At 57.3% G+C, this 15720-nt stretch overlaps 1 protein-coding gene across 3 annotated transcripts in view; it reads left to right on the top strand.

The window, feature by feature from the left end:
• NCKAP5L (NCK associated protein 5 like) overlaps positions 1–15172 on the top strand; it is a 39777-nt gene extending 24605 nt beyond the window's left edge. The window contains exons 3-13 of one of the 3 annotated variants that reach the window (XM_032143902.2): positions 336–494; positions 1265–1333; positions 1434–1472; positions 2434–2553; positions 6237–6350; positions 7305–9934; positions 10799–10961; positions 11255–11336; positions 11697–12005; positions 12095–12237; positions 12633–15170. In XM_032143902.2, coding sequence (XP_031999793.1) covers positions 372–494; positions 1265–1333; positions 1434–1472; positions 2434–2553; positions 6237–6350; positions 7305–9934; positions 10799–10961; positions 11255–11336; positions 11697–12005; positions 12095–12237; positions 12633–12845 — 4005 coding nt within the window. In that variant the 5' untranslated portion in view covers positions 336–371 and the 3' untranslated portion in view covers positions 12846–15170. Of the gene's footprint in view, positions 1–335; positions 495–1264; positions 1334–1433; positions 1473–2433; positions 2554–6236; positions 6351–7304; positions 9935–10798; positions 10962–11254; positions 11337–11696; positions 12006–12094; positions 12238–12632 lie in introns of all 3 variants that reach the window. The other 2 variants (XM_032143903.2, XM_058433567.1) reach the window with 2 other exon arrangements.
• Positions 15173–15720: the final 548 nt, after the last annotated feature.

The following is a 15720-nucleotide window of genomic DNA, read 5'->3' on the forward strand; positions in this document are numbered from 1 at the left end:
ACTGAATGAGATTAGGGGATATTGGTGTTATTTTACAAATAGAGGGACTGAGACCCAGGGAGGCTGAATGACTTGCGCCAGCTTGAGGCCAGTCCCAGGGGAGAAATCGGGTTTCTTGTGCGAGTGTGGGGCCTTCTAAAACAATGGTCTCTGTTCTGAAGATGAGGAGAGTATCTGTGTGTCTGCCCCGTGACCGTGACTGGGAGATTCCCAGCCTGGCCGTGAGTTGTTACAGTGTCATGCATTATAGGTCACACTGACCTAAGCTCCAAGGAGACCGAAGGGTTTCATCTTTGTCCTCTTCCTCCTCACTTCCTCCTCGTGCCCTGGAGTAGCCTGCCGGGGCTTCTCTTCCTTGTTCCCAGGGCCAGATGTCGGAGGCCATGGACCAGCCAGCTGGGGGTCCTGGAAACCCAAGGCCAGGAGAGGGTGATGATGGCAGCATGGAGCCGGGCACCTGCCAGGAGCTTCTGCACCGACTGAGGGAGCTGGAGGTGCGGCGTGGGGCATGGTAGGGGCAGCAGTGCCAGCCAGAGCCCTGGGGAGGCAGGGCTGCCCCTCCTTCTGAGCCTCCTGCGGGTTTTTGGGTGCCATGGGCCTTCCTCTCAGCCTGCTTTGCCAGGCGGGAGGCTAGCAGAACATTCTTTTGCAAAGCTCCTCTGAGAAGCCCTTTCCTTGCTCTTAGCTCCCCAGCCCAGTGACGGCTCGGGGACAAGAAGTATGCACAGGGATGAGCGTCCTAACCCCTGAACACCTCCCTTCCTTAACCTCTCATGCCTCTGCAGGCTCTAGGAAAGGGGCCTCCTCCAGAGGCCACAGGAGGCCACAGGAGGAAGAGGCTGGATGGCCCAGGGCTCAGGAGTTGAGGGATAAGGGTGCAGATCCTCAGGCCACACCCCTCATCACATTCTTAACACCCTGTCATCCTCCCTACAGCCTCCTCTGCCCGTCTCCCAGGGAAATAAGGGTTACCGTGGGCACCTCCCACCTCAGGTCTACCTGGCCACTGTGTCTCCCCAGAGCCCCCATTGCCACTGACTGAGGTCCGGGTTTATAGAAAGCCATCCCAGGTCAGCCCGGCCCTCCTGCTGCCCTTGGCCTCTGCAGGATTCCTCATATGAGAATCTGCTCACAACCAAGAGCTGGAGTGGTGGTGTAGTTGGCACCCCTGTAGTTGCCTCCCCTTTCCCAAAAGGAATGTGCCCTGGGGGAAGAATAATCCCCAAAGCCACCTTTTTGCCCTCTTCCTCCCTCACTCCTGCAGGCAGAGAACTCGGCACTTGCCCAGGCCAACGAAAACCAGCGGGAGACTTATGAGCGCTGTCTGGACGAGGTCTGTGGGTCTGCAGTAGGACTGGGGGGACGTGGCTCATCTGCTCCTGGCAGAAGCTGGGGTCAGCTGATGGCTCTGCCTTGGGGCTTTCTGTCCCCAGGTTGCCAACCATGTGGTGCAGGCGTTGCTGAACCAGAAGGTGAGTAGCCTGGGGAGAAGCCCTGGGCACAGCAGATGAGACCCTTCCTGGAGACTAAGGGCTTGGAGGAGACGGGCTGTTGCCCTCCGGTGATTCCCCGTCTTTCCGTCTTGAGCAGGTCCATACTGTTCTACCTAGAGGCAGAGGTGGGACTAGGTAAGGCCAGGTGTCTGAGCAGTGGTCACTGATTTGAGCATGACTCCTTCCCTTACCCTGTCCCCAGCTGGCTTTTCCAGGTTGTGATAGCCCTTAAAGCAGTGTTGATGTTGTGAGCCTAAATGGCATCTGAATATTTGCTCACGTATGGTGGATAACTTCTTGACATCGGGGCCACTTTGACTCCAAGGCCTTGCTCTGTCTTATATAGGCCCTTTTTTGATGTGTGGTTTCTAAGAGGCAGAGGGCCAGGCGCGGTGGCTCACGCCTGTAATCCCAGCACTTTGGGAGGCCGAGGTGGGCAGATCACGAGGTCAAGAGATCAAGACCGTCCTGGCCAACATGGTGAAACCCCGTCTCTACTAAAAATACAAAAATTAGCTGGGCGTGGGAAGGCTGAGGCAGGAGAATCGCTTGAACCCAGGTTGTGGAGGTTTTAGCAAGCCAACGTTGCACCACTGCACTCCAGCCTGGCGACAAAGTGAGACTCCGTCTCAAAAAACAAAAAGAAAAAAGAGGCAGGGGGGTCGATTCTAGGGATGAGAAAGATAACAAAGAGAATAGGATTTACCTCCCACCAGGGTTGATAAACTTTAGAGAATTTACCATCCCCAGAAGATGCTATAGCTACCAACATCGGCAGGGTCAGATTCCTCATAGAAGGGGGTTGCAGCGGAAGGGTGTGCCCAGAAGGGTCCTGGAGCCTCCAGACAGGATTCGTGCATGCCGCTCTTCTGATGAAGAGCACTGTGACACTCCCAGCATCCTCTCCTCTTCTTCCTGCACCTTCCGGGGTGGGCGGCAGGACCTGCGAGAGGAGTGCATCAAGCTGAAGAAAAGGGTGTTTGACCTGGAACGGCAGAACCAGATGCTGAGTGCCCTGTTTCAGCAGAAACTCCAGCTCACGACAGGCTCGCTCCCTCAGGTAGGCATCTGCGCTCCTTTCACTCCCATCACACTGCCTCCTGCCTCCTCGGCTCCATCGGCCCCATGACTCTCTTCTCACGTGCACCTAGGGGAGCAGGCCATCAGCTGTCCACCTTCCATTCCGCGGGTATGGAAACTACCCAACTCCCCTGGGTTTGGCTGTTCCCTCCTCCCAGTGCTCCCCACCAGCGGGCATCACTTCTTGTTGACAGAGCTTTGCATTCGCTCCTGCCTCGGGTGGGGAGATGGGTGGAGTCTGCAGATGCAATTATTTCAAGCTTCCAAGAGGCTTATTTGGCCACTGACGCAGCCTCTTCTTGGCCGGACGCAGGGGTAGGGCTGGGTGTAAGGCAGCCTAGGGTATGGTGTCACGGAGAGGTCAGGAAAGACATTTCGGTTCTGCTAACTGTTCACAGACAGTCTCTGCTGGGAGCCCTGACACCTGCCTTCCCCAGGAGAAGCAGGAGGCTATTGGGAGTGACTCCTGGGCTGAGTTAAGGTGTCACTTGAGGTTACTCTGTGAGGAACCCCCAAGGATGGGGTAAGACATGGGGGTGGGAGGATCAGGAGCAGCTCCAGATGCCTGAGGTGAGCAGCAGGTTGTTTCTGAGGTTAGCCAGCCCCTTCCCCTCACTTTGACAAGAAGAGAAGCACTTTTCTGTGTGTGTGTATGGGGGAGGGGGGTGTGCGTGTTTGTGTCTGTCTGAGGCAAACTAGGCAGCTCTTGGCCCCCAGTCCCTGAGCAGGCAGCCCCTCCACTCACTGGTAGCCTGGCCCTTGCAGAGGAGGCCCCTCGTCACCATGGCCACTCTGGAGCCCCCGTCTTGCCAGGTTGGTACAGAGCTGGGTCAGAGTCCACAGCAGCGACTCTGCAGTTCTCCTTGCCCTGGATCTGTCCCTGTGGCAGGTTCACCCTGGAATCCCCAGAGGCCCAACCACACCAGCTCAGCCCACCCCGGCACACTCTTCTCAATGACTGCTGATGACAGAGGGGTTGAGTGTCCTTAAATCATTTACTTTTTACCTAAATGAATTCTAGAACCTCGTGGGGTTTGGGCCAATAGATTTATCTTCCCCAGAGGTAACATGACATAATGGAAAGAGCACGAAGCTTGGCCTCGGATAAACTTGGGTTGGATCCCTAACTTAGCTACTTCTTAGCTGTGTGACCTGGGACAAATTACTAAGCTTTACAGACTATAGTTTTTTCTTTACAGATAAGGATAAAAATACCCATATTACGGCCGGGCGCGGTGGCTCACGCTTGTAATCCCAGCACTTCGGGAGGCCGAGGCAGGCGGATCACGAGGTCAGGAGATCGAGACCACGGTGAAACCCCATCTCTACTAAAAATACAAAAAAATTAGCCGGGCGTGGTGGCGGGCGCCTGTAGTCCCAGCTACTCGGAGAGGCTGAGGCAGGAGAATGGCGTGAACCCGGGAGGCGGAGCTTGCAGTGAGCCGAGATTGCGCCACTGCACTCCAGCCTGGGCAACAGGGCGAGACTCCGTCTCAAAAAAAAAAAAAAAAAAAAAATACCCATATTGCAGTTGACGTGAAGATTCAATGAGATGATATGTCGCGCTTGACCCACAGTAGATAGTCAGTCAGTGGCAGCTGTTTATGATGTGATTCCCAGCTTGTGCTTTGCTAGGGTGAAAGCTCCTTTGCACAAATGCCAATTAAGCTCTTACTGTGAGCAGTGCCTTTGACAACACGTGTGGAATTGGACTGCATCACAAGGCCCTGTCTAAGGGCTGAGGCCTCTGCAGGCCAACAGGACCCCAGGACCCTGGGACTGTTGGGAGCTCAGGGAGGTAGAGACACCATGCCACAAGGCAGAGTGTGACAGTGCCATCAAAGAACCCAGGGGACAGTGTGGGGAGGCCATCAGAGAAGGATGGAAATGACATTGGAACTGGGCCTTAATGGATGGATGGAAGATTTTTTTGAGATGGAGTTTCACTCTTGTTGCCCAGCCTGGAGTGCAATGGCACGATCTCGGCTCACCGCAACCTCTGCCTCCCGGGTTCAAGCAATTCTTCTGCCTCAGCCTCCCGAGTAGCTGGGATTATAGGCATGCGCCACCATGTCCAGCTAATTTTCTATTTTTAGTAGAGACGGGATTTCTCCATGTTGGTCAGGCTGGTCTCGAACTCCTGACATCAGGTGATGCACCTGCCTCAGCCTCCCAAAGTGCTGGGATTACAGGCATGAGCCACCATGCCCGGCCAGATGAGAGATTTTAAGAGCGGAATGGGGACTGGGGCGGAGGGATTCCCTGTGGAAAGAACAGCATGAGCAAAGATCCAAGGGCGGGGAAGCCCAGAGAGCAGCAAGCTATGCAGCTTGGCTGGAACAAAGGACGTGTGAAGGGACAGTGAGGGTGACAGCAAGGTGGAGACGGTGGCATGGGAAGAGCTGGCCAGCCAGGCCCGGAATGCCTGCAGAGGAGTTCACACTTGTTTCCATGGGCAATGGGCAGGCATAGGAGGCTTCTGAGCACAAAAATGCTTTAGAAAAGAAAACGAGGCCGAGCGCGGTAGCTCACGCCTATAATCCCAACATTTTAGGAGGCTGAAGAGGGAGAATCACTTGGGCCCAGGAGTTCAAGACCAGCCTAGGCAACATAGCAAGACACCATCTGTACAAAAAAAAAATTTTTTTTTTAATTAGCCAGGCATGGTGACACGCGCCTGTAGTCCTAGCTACTTGGGAGGCTGAGGCAGGAGGATTGCTTGAGCCAGGGGATCTAGGCTGCAGTGAGCTACAGTCGTGCCACTGCATTCCAGCCTGAGTGACAGAGGCAAAACCCTGTCTCAAAAAAAAAAAGAAACTCAACTCATTGTTAGAGTTTACAGTTTAAAGAAAAAAAAAGATGCTTTAGGTTGTCTTGTGCACAGGAGATTGAAAGACCACCAAACCAGGTCAAGGAGACTGAATGAGATTCTCAGCAGTACAGGCCAGAGGCAGGAAGAACTGGGCTGGAGGCGCTGCTGCAGCTGGCCATAGGTTGTGGGGCACGGGGGCTTGGGGGCGCTGCAGAGATAGGGTTTAAAGGCTGTGAAGAATGAGGGAGAGGGAGGAGTTAAAGCTGACTTATATCTAGCCGCAAGATGCCCAGGAGAAGGAGATTACATTCTCAGGGACTGAGAATGATTAAATCCCGCCTTTTCAGTCCTCAGAGTAGATGTTCCACATGAGACCAGGTAGGGGAGACAGAAATATTCTAACTCCCTGCCATCTCTTTTCTAAGACCATCTAAGACCATTTTATCTCAGCTGTCCCTGTGATCCTCAGATCCCAGGTGGTCAGAACAGGAGGAGACCTTTGTGGTAACCCTCTTTGTGAGAGGAGAGGAAGCCCCACAGAAAAGTAAAGCAGGCCTGGAGCTGAGAAAGGCACCCTGAGTTAGACTTGCTGTGGCCCTCTGGGCCCGGGACATTCATGTTTCTCCAAAGCCCTCTGACCAGTCTCACTCTGAGACCCCAGATCTGCCTGTGCTGTGGTCTCCTGAGGCTTCTCTTACCGGTGGGTGGGGCAGCAGCAAGAGCTGCATTTGGGGCTGGGAGTCTGGGAGTCCTCCGTGAAGGAGCGGACTCAGGGGAAGGCCTCGCTTTGCGAGGGAGTAGGGAGCTGGGGTCAGACAGCTACTGTGCTAACTCTGCCTCTCCCTCTGCAGATCCCACTCACTCCACTTCAGCCACCATCAGAGCCACCAGCCTCCCCCTCCCTGAGCTCCACTGAGGGACCGGCTGCCCCGCTGCCTCTGGGGCACTGTGCTGGGCAGAGAGAGGTAGGAGGGCTAAGTATTGTGGTCAGTACTCCACTGATGTTTCCTAGCAAATAGCCGGAGAAGGGCTGTTGCCCAGTGCTCAGACGTTTGTCCAGGCTGGAAGTGTGAGCAGCCGAATGCCAAGAAAAGCAGATCCCCAATCCCAGCCACTGGCCCTGTGAGCAAATGCATTAGTAATGCATTAAGAGGCATGGTTAACAATTACTGAGCTCTTACTGCATGCCAGGCACTGTGTAGAACACCCTGGATCTCATTTGTCTTCTTTAGTGAGGTTAACGTAATGATCATCCCATTTTACAGATGACACAATGAAGCAGCTTAGAGCTCAAATAACTTGAAGGCCCTATGGATAGGGAGAACTGGAACTTGAGCCTACACAGGCTAACTCCAGAGCCTATGGGTTGCCCACTCTACCACACTATGCTACACCTGAGAAAGGGCTGGGCATGGCATCACCCCCAACCCCTTTCTGCTGGGGATGAGGTCAGCGGCATCAGCTGTGTTCCCTGAGGAGGCCTGGGTTTGCCTATAGTGACTGACTTAGGACTTGGCCACATCACACTCCCTTCTGGAGTCTGTGTGTTCTTTCTGAGCCTGAGAAATGGACAGGCCTCCCTCCCCTGGGACAAACACAGAAGTCAGAGTTTTAGGTGGTCAGCCCTGCTAATCCAAATGGCTGTGGGGAGTAGGGGCTGGGCAACCAAGAAAAGGATGTAGGGTACCTGCCCAACCCCAAGTGTGCCAGGAAGAAGAATTGGGGTAACCAGGGTTGAGCAACCCTTGAGGAAGCGGAACCGTCATATCCCAGTTGCTGTGAATTCCTTTCGGGGACACAGACACAACCAGGCCAGCTCTGTTCCTGGCATTCCCTGTTAGGCCAGCCCAGGGCCTGGGCGGGGAACTGGATCCCAGCAGCGTGTGGTCTCCTCCTCATGCCATCATCTCTCCCCTAAGGTGTGTTGGGAGCAGCAGCTGAGGCCAGGAGGCCCAGGCCCCCCAGCCGGCCTTCCCCCAGCGCTGGATGCCCTATCCCCATTCCTTCGGAAGAAGGCCCAGATTCTGGAGGTGCTGAGAGCCCTGGAAGAGACTGACCCCTTGCTTCTCTGCTCACCTGCCACCCCCTGGCGGCCTCCAGGCCAGGGGCCTGGCTCCCCAGAGCCCATCAACGGCGAGCTGTGTGGCCCGCCTCAGCCTGAACCCTCGCCCTGGGCGCCCTCCCTGCTGCTAGGTCCTGGCAACCTGGGAGGCCTGCTGCACTGGGAGCGCCTCTTGGGGGGTCCAGGAGGGGAAGAGGGCACTGGGCGGCCCTGGGGTCCTAGCAGGGGACCTCCTCAGGCCCAGGGCACCAGCTCTGGCCCAAACTGTGCCCCAGGCAGCAGCTCCTCCTCGTCTTCTGATGAGGCAGGTGACCCCAATGAGGCACCCAGCCCCGACACCCTGCTCGGTGCCCTGGCCCGCAGACAGTTGAACCTGGGCCAGCTCCTTGAGGACACAGAGTCTTACCTACAGGCCTTCCTGGTCGGGGCTGCAGGCCCACTCAACGGGAACCACCCAGGTCCCGGGCAGCCATCCTCCCCAGACCAGGCGCCCCCACAGCTGTCTAAGTCCAAAGGCCTCCCCAAGTCAGCTTGGGGTGGGGGTACCCCAGAGGCCCACAGGCCAGGCTTCGGTGCTACCTCAGAGGGCCAGGGGCCCCTCCCTTTCCTTAGCATGTTCATGGGTGCTGGGGATGCCCCACTGGACTCTCGGCCTGGCCACCCCCATTCCTCATCTCAGGTGAAAAGCAAGCTCCAAATCGGCCCCCCTTCTCCTGGGGAAGCTCAGGGACCCCTTCTGCCCTCTCCAGCTAGGGGTCTCAAGTTTCTAAAGCTGCCTCCAACCTCGGAGAAGAGCCCCAGCCCAGGAGGCCCGCAGCTCAGTCCCCAGCTCCCCCGGAACTCGCGAATCCCCTGTCGGAACAGTGGTTCAGACGGCAGCCCCTCCCCACTGTTGGCCCGAAGGGGTCTGGGTGGAGGAGAGCTGTCCCCAGAGGGGGCGCAAGGCCTGCCCACCAGCCCTTCACCCTGCTACACAACCCCAGACTCTGCACAGCTCAGACCCCCGCAGTCAGCCTTGTCCACCACGCTGTCCCCAGGCCCAGTGGTGTCTCCCTGCTATGAGAACATCCTGGACCTTTCTCGGAGCACCTTTAGGGGGCCTTCCCCAGAGCCACCTCCATCCCCACTGCAGGTGCCCACCTACCCACAGCTAACTCTGGAGGTACCACAGGCCCCTGAGGTCCTCAGAAGCCCTGGAGTCCCCCCCAGCCCTTGCTTCCCAGAATCGTACCCCTATGGGAGCCCCCAGGAGAAGAGTTTGGACAAGACAGGCTCGGAGTCTCCCCATCCTGGCCGCAGGACCCCAGGCAACTCATCCAAGAAGCCCAGCCAGGGGTCAGGACGGCGACCTGGGGATCCTGGCAGCACACCTCTGCGGGACAGACTGGCGGCCCTGGGGAAGCTGAAGACAGGCCCCGAGGGGGCCCTGGGCCCAGAGAAGAATGGGGTGCCAGCCAGGCCTGGCGCCGAAAAGACCCGGGGACCTGGGAAGTCAGGGGAGAGTGCTGGAGACATGGTGCCCTCCATCCACAGGCCACCGGAGCAGCTAGAAGCCAAGGGGGGGATACGGGGGGCAGCGGCCTTGGGCACGAACAGCCTGAAGCAGCAGGCACCTGGACTCATGGGGGACCCCGGGGCCCGAGTCTACTCCTCTCACTCCATGGGGGCCCGGGTGGACCTGGAGCCTGTCTCACCAAGGAGCTGCCTCACCAAAGTGGAGCTGGCCAAGAGCCGGCTGGCAGGGGCCCTGTGCCCCCAGGTACCCCGTACCCCTGCCAAAGTGCCAACCTCAGCCCCAAGCCTGGGCAAGTCCAATAAGAGCCCTCACAGCAGCCCCACCAAGCTCCCTTCCAAGTCACCCACCAAGGTGGTGCCTCGACCTGGGGCTCCCCCAGTCACCAAGGAGTCCCCCAAGCCTGACAAAGGGAAGGGCCCTCCCTGGGCAGACTGTGGTAGTACCACGGCCCAGTCCACACCCCTAGTACCTGGCCCCACCGACCCAAGCCAGGGCCCTGAGGGGCTGGCCCCACACTCAGCCATCGAGGAGAAGGTGATGAAGGGCATTGAGGAGAACGTGCTGCGGCTCCAGGGCCAGGAGCGAGCCCCCGGCGCTGAGGTCAAGCACCGCAACACCAGCAGCATCGCCAGCTGGTTCGGCCTTAAGAAGAGCAAGCTGCCGGCGCTGAACCGCCGCACGGAGGCCACCAAGAACAAGGAGGGGGCTGGCGGGGGCTCCCCACTCCGGAGGGAAGTCAAGATGGAAGCCCGGAAGCTGGAGGCCGAGAGCCTCAACATCTCCAAGCTGATGGCCAAGGCGGAAGACCTGCGTCGGGCACTGGAAGAGGAGAAGGCCTACCTAAGCAGCAGGGCCCGGCCACGGCCTGGTGGCCCAGCCCCAGGGCCCAACACGGGGTTGGGGCAGGTGCAGGGCCAGCTGGCTGGGATGTACCAAGGTGCAGACACCTTCATGCAGCAGCTGCTAAACAGGTGAGGGCCTGGGATCAGTCAACAGGTGCTTGGTGGGCATGGGGCACTTTTCCCTTCGTGGGCACACCTGCGTCTGGAGCTAGGCCTGCTTTTCCTGGGAGCTGGGGCTTCCCAGAGGTCAAAAGGGATATAAGGCCACCAAAGCAGCTGGGGGGTCAGTGACTTGGCCTGGAGGAAAGATCAGGGGCTTGGCCTCATTGCTGGCTTCTCATTTGAGAAGAGTTAACAGTCCACATCCTCCTGGATGGTCTCCATACCAAATGAGGCAGCCTGCGTGTGATAGTTAAGTGAAGGATAGAGCCTAACTATGGGCTGATAAAGGTCTTTTCCCTCAGGAAAGGGACAAGGGGAGTTCTCTTCCCATCTTGCCCTTTGACACCTGCCAAGACAGGAGTTGTGGTTTAAAGAAGGGATCCACCCATCTTGGGGTTGCTCTGTCTGGGCCAGATGAGGCAGAAAGTCTGCAGGAATTGGGCCCCAGGTAGGGTGCATGGTTTGGACCGCAGGTGTGCTCAGAAGTTCAGCTAGAGCAGGTGGAGTGTGTCGTTCGTGGGCCAGGATGTGACCGGGTCTGCCAGTCTACCTGGAATCACCATCAAGCAGTCTCTAGGCTTGACCCTGGATAACTTTCGGGGAGTTCTCCCATCTTCTCCCCTGCCCTCTGTTCCTCTGGGGTTCCCTAGGGTCCTTGCCTGTTGCCAGGGTCAAGAAGGGTGGTGGGAGCAATCACTAGCGACATGTCCCCTTCCCCGGGGGTGGATGGCAGGAAGTGCCTCCCTAAGCCCAGCACCATTGGCTGGTGCAAGGCTGGAATGTCTGGGCAGGCAAGACCACCCTCACCTACATCTGCGCTGTTGCCCATAGGGTGGATGGCAAGGAGCTGCCATCCAAGAGCTGGCGGGAGCCCAAGCCTGAGTACGGGGATTTCCAGCCGGTGTCTTCTGACCCCAAGAGCCCCTGGCCAGCCTGTGGGCCCCGGAATGGCCTGGTGGGCCCTCTTCAGGGCTGCGGAAAACCTCCTGGAAAGGTAAGTTCTTGGGGCAGGGACTGGGTAGAGGGCCTGGCTCTCTGGCTCTGCCAGGTCTCTTACCCCCTAGAGGGTTCCCCTTCCCCAAGACCATGAGTGCCAGATGGGTCTCTAAGGGGAGACTGGAGAGGGGAGAGGGGCTTCCCAGTCTGCAGGGGCTCTCAGATCCATACTCCAGGGCCCTAATCCTCATACTCCCATATGTTTACAGCCACATTCCCACCCTCTAGAGGCATGGGGAGGGATGTGGAGGGGGTAGGAGTGGACTATGAGGTCTCCTGTACCCCACACAGCCGAGCAGCGAGCCAGGGAGGCAGGAAGAGATGCCCTCGGAGGACAGCCTGGCCGAGCCAATGCCCACCTCACACTTCACAGGTCAGCAGGGTCAGGGGCTGAGGATGGGCCTGCCCCCACCCCCCTACCCACTTCTTCCCACTTTACTTCTTCCTGTCCCCGCAGCAGGTGCCAGGCTCTGTGTGCCATCTTGGTGCCAAGCACCAGGTGGGCACTGGAGCTACACAGCAACAAATCCTTCCCTGCCCTCAGGGTACTCGCCCCACCTACACCCCTTCCCCAAGCCCAGGGCAGGTGGGGATGGTGGACAGGTGCTGTGGAATGAGCCTGTTGGGCCAGGAGGGGCCCTGAGTAGGGGTGGAGCCTGGGCTGGGCAGGAAGTGGAGGCAGGCCGGGGACTGAGCCCAGCCTCACACTCTTAACGGGCCCTCCCCTTCCCAGCCTGTGGCTCCTTGACTCGAACCTTGGACAGTGGCATTGGGACCTTCCCACCCCCAGACCATGGTAGCAGTGGGACCCCCAGCAAGAATCTTCCTAAGACCAAGCCACCGCGGCTGGATCCCCCATCTGGGGTACCCCCAGCTCGGCCCCCACCCCTTACCAAAGTCCCCCGCCGTGCCCACACACTGGAGCGGGAGGTGCCAGGCATAGAGGAGCTGCTAGTGAGTGGGCGGCACCCCAGCATGCCAGCCTTCCCTGCACTGCTACCCGCTGCTTCGGGCCACCGGGGCCATGAGACCTGTCCTGATGGTGAGTGTCCAGGTGGGAGGGTGGGATGCCCCCGGGCATCCTGGAGCCACCCAGGCAGCTCCATCCACCTTCCCTTTGTTCCTGGACAGATCCCTGTGAAGACCCAGGCCCCACCCCTCCTGTCCAGCTGGCCAAGAACTGGACCTTCCCCAATACTAGGGCAGCCGGCAGCTCCTCGGACCCTTTCATGTGCCCACCCCGACAATTGGAGGGGCTGCCCAGGACCCCCATGGTGAGAATTGCAGCAGAGGAAAGGGGAAGGACTCGGGAGCAGGAGGGAGTGATGTGGGGAGACCAGTTTCTCCAGTGAGGTATGGCCTGTGTGTCACACAGTGTCAGCGCTGCACCCTCTGGGAGGAGGACCCCTGGGATGCCCTGTGAGCGGCCCTCCCCACTGCCCTCCTTGCACTCCTCTCGTGGGGAAAGGGTTTCTGTCCCTCCCCAGAACCTTGTAGGACTGTTCTCAGTTGTACCTCCAGCCTGTTTCCTCTGAAGTATACCCCACCTTGGGCCCCCTCTGGAGCGGCCCCCCATCAGGTGCACAGACGCCCCTCAGAGCTCAGTGCCTCTGAGGCTGGGCTGAAAGGTGGAGAGGAGCTTCCTCCCGAGCTGCCCCTCCTTTCCCAGGCCCTGCCAGTGGACCGGAAGCGAAGCCAGGAGCCCAGCCGCCCGTCCCCTACGCCCCAGGGCCCACCTTTCGGGGGTAGCCGCACCCCCAGCACTTCGGACATGGCTGAGGAAGGCAGAGTGGCCAGCGGGGGGCCCCCAGGGCTGGAGACCTCGGAGTCTCTCAGTGACTCTCTCTACGACTCGCTCTCCTCCTGTGGGAGTCAGGGCTGAGGGGCAGCGCCACGCCACGGCCCCGCTGGAGTTGGGGACCACAGACTTGACCGGCTCTCTTCGTGCCCAACCCCTGGAGACGGGGGCCCCTCCCTGAGGGGACCAAGGAGGCAGGTGGATAAGAAGGTGAAAAGGGGGTCCCTGGCACACCCCACCACCCACTGCTACTGCAGATGAGATGGCCATGCTCAGCTCAGGGAGAGACCCCGCCCTTGGTCCCTTCTCTCACCCAGAGTAAGGCTCTTCCGTGAAGGGACTGGGGGTTTAAGGCCACTGTGTCGCAGCCCCCCAGCCCCTACTTCAGGCTGAGCCATCTTGTGGTGCTGGGCTTCCTGCCCACCAGCCGTGCCATCTCTGCCCAACCCGGCTGCTCCTCTGCCCCGAAGCCCTCGCGAGGACCTCTTGGAGGCCCCCGTGCTGGTGGAGTTTGGGGGCCAGGGGGACAAGTTGCCTTCTCTCTCTGCCCTGGTCCTCCCTGCTGTCTGGATGGTGCTGCCCTCCCCTGCCCCACGCCTTTGGGGTCTATTCGTCCGTCTTTTTTGTCGTTGTTTTTATATATTGAAGCGCCTGGCCCAGCCACCAGCCCCCAGCCCCGCACTGCGGTTAATTTATCTGTTTCAAATGCGGCTGCTTTGCTTCCTGCCTCTGCTTCTGCCGTATCCCTAATAAAATGTGGAGGCCCCCTCCCTGCCCCTGACTCGGCTTGTTGTGTGGGAGGACTCAGGCAGGCCAGGTCGGGGAACACTGCATGGGTGCCAGGTTGAGGGACCCCAGGCCCCCTTGTGACACAGCCCCCTCACCAGGGCAACTGGCTGGAGTCATCCCAGAAGGTAACTGAGGGTTGGGAGAGTAGGGCCTGCTTAGGCCCGGAAGGGTACCTGGGCTCGGAGAGATTCTCCCGGCCCAGGGCTTGGGCATAGCGCGAGGCTGGGTGGCCCCTTGGAGAGGGAGCTGGGGAAGATGGCTGTGGACATGCACTCAGGCCCCACGTGTCCCAGGCTGGGTGGGACATGCAGACTCTGAGCAGAGTTGCATCTCTTCTCCAGACCTTGGTCTTCCTCCTCTATAGAAGATTAGAAGTTTAATCCAGACGAGCTGGTCCCATCAGCCAGACTTTCTTCTCAGCATTCTCCTCTTCCTACCCCTTCCCCAATTCTCTTCCTACCCCTTCTTAGTTAATATCATCATTGAAGAAACTAACAAGACAGAGGGGTCAAGTCAGATGTCTGGGTTTTTTGTTTGTTGGTTTGTTGTTTTAAGTCAGTTTCCCATTTTCTTCCCTCTTGTGTTCTACTTCCAGATTCCTATCCCACTGTCCTATCCTTTCTGCTTTTATGGGCTTAAGCATGATATTACCAAGCTGTAAATCTCTGCTTCTTGGCAGGTGGGCTTCAAGAGGTCTACCTCCTTCCCACTTTTTATTTCTCGGTTTTTCAAGCCCTCTTCTCTGCTTGAACTTGGTAGATTACCTCATTTCCTAGTTAGAACAGAATTGTTTGCCTGCAGGATATTCCTCCTGTTTCCTTGTGGGGAAGGAGTTTGGCATAGTAGGTTTGATGCAGGACTCCACCTCTTTCAAGCTGAGACCAGAGGGTCCATCCACATTCTTACCACCAGGGTCTGATCCATCTGCCGCCAGGCTCTATTCTCTGGTGTTTGCAAATGCAAGGTGTCACCTTGGTTTCCAGGGCAATGTGGGCTGACTGACCAGGGCAGGGCAGGTGGCATCAGTCACACATGACGCCTGGAGGCAGCCCTTGCCTACCAACTGTTCCATGGTGGGAAACTTCCTAAATTCCCCAGCATTCTGCTAAGAGACCCTGGACCCAGATGAGCCACCCCACGGCCCACATAATCGTGTGCCCTCCACACAGACCCAGTATTTTATCTAAAATGATTCTGTGGAGGAGGAAATGCAGTTGAGTTTAAAGACACTCATGGGAATCAATTTCTTGCACTTCGAAGAAAGGTTTGGCTGAAAGACCATTTGATCCTTACTAAGGCAGAACACTTCATATCTCAGTTTGTAACATCTTCCTGCAGAATTCAGGTAAATTCACTGTTTTCTCCAAGAATAATAGGTGAATGTTTGTCTTTCCAATGTGCAAGACCCATTCTGCTGGATTTTCCAAACAAAGGAAGACAAAACTGCCAGGCCACCTCCCCCATCCCCCAAAATGGCATCAAGGCATTAGCAAAAGATTATGACAAGGCTTCAGGTTCAGCTTCACCGGGCACTTTGCCTTTTGCAGGAACTGTCCCAAAAATGTTAACTCAAGTGTTCTCTGGGCAGCCAGTGGTTTTTTTTTTTCCCCTTCTTTACCCTTTTCTAGATTTTCTACAAATAGTGTGCTTTGTTTTCTTTTAAAAAAAATTTTTTTTTTTTTTTTAGAGATGGGGTCTCACTATGTTGCCCAGGCTGGTCTCAAACTCCTGGCCTCAAGAGATCCTCCCACCCTGGCCTCTCCAAGTTCTGGGATTACAGGTGTGAGCCACTGCATCCAACCTGTTTTTTTTTTCTTTATCAAAAAAAGTTTTAAGGCCTTGCGCAGTGGCTCACGCCTGTAATCCCAGCACTTTGGGAGGCTGAGGTGGGCGGATCACGAGGTCAGGAGATCGATACCATCCTGGCTAACACAGTGAAACCCTGTCTCTACTAAAAATACAAAAAACTAGCCGGGCGTGGTGGCACGCGCCTGTAGTCCCAGCTACTCCGGAGGCTGAGGCAGGAGAATCACTTGAACCCGGGAGGCGGAGGTTGCAGTGAGCCAGGATCGCGCCACTGCACTCCAGCCTGGGCGACAGAGACTCCGTCTCAAAAAAAAAAAAAAAAAAAAAATTTTAAAAGAGAAACAATTATTCTCTGCAGCAAACT

The sequence above is a fragment of the Hylobates moloch genome, unplaced genomic scaffold (genome assembly GCF_009828535.3).
Source record: "Hylobates moloch isolate HMO894 unplaced genomic scaffold, HMol_V3 SCAFFOLD_22, whole genome shotgun sequence".
Lineage (NCBI taxonomy): Eukaryota > Metazoa > Chordata > Mammalia > Primates > Hylobatidae > Hylobates > Hylobates moloch.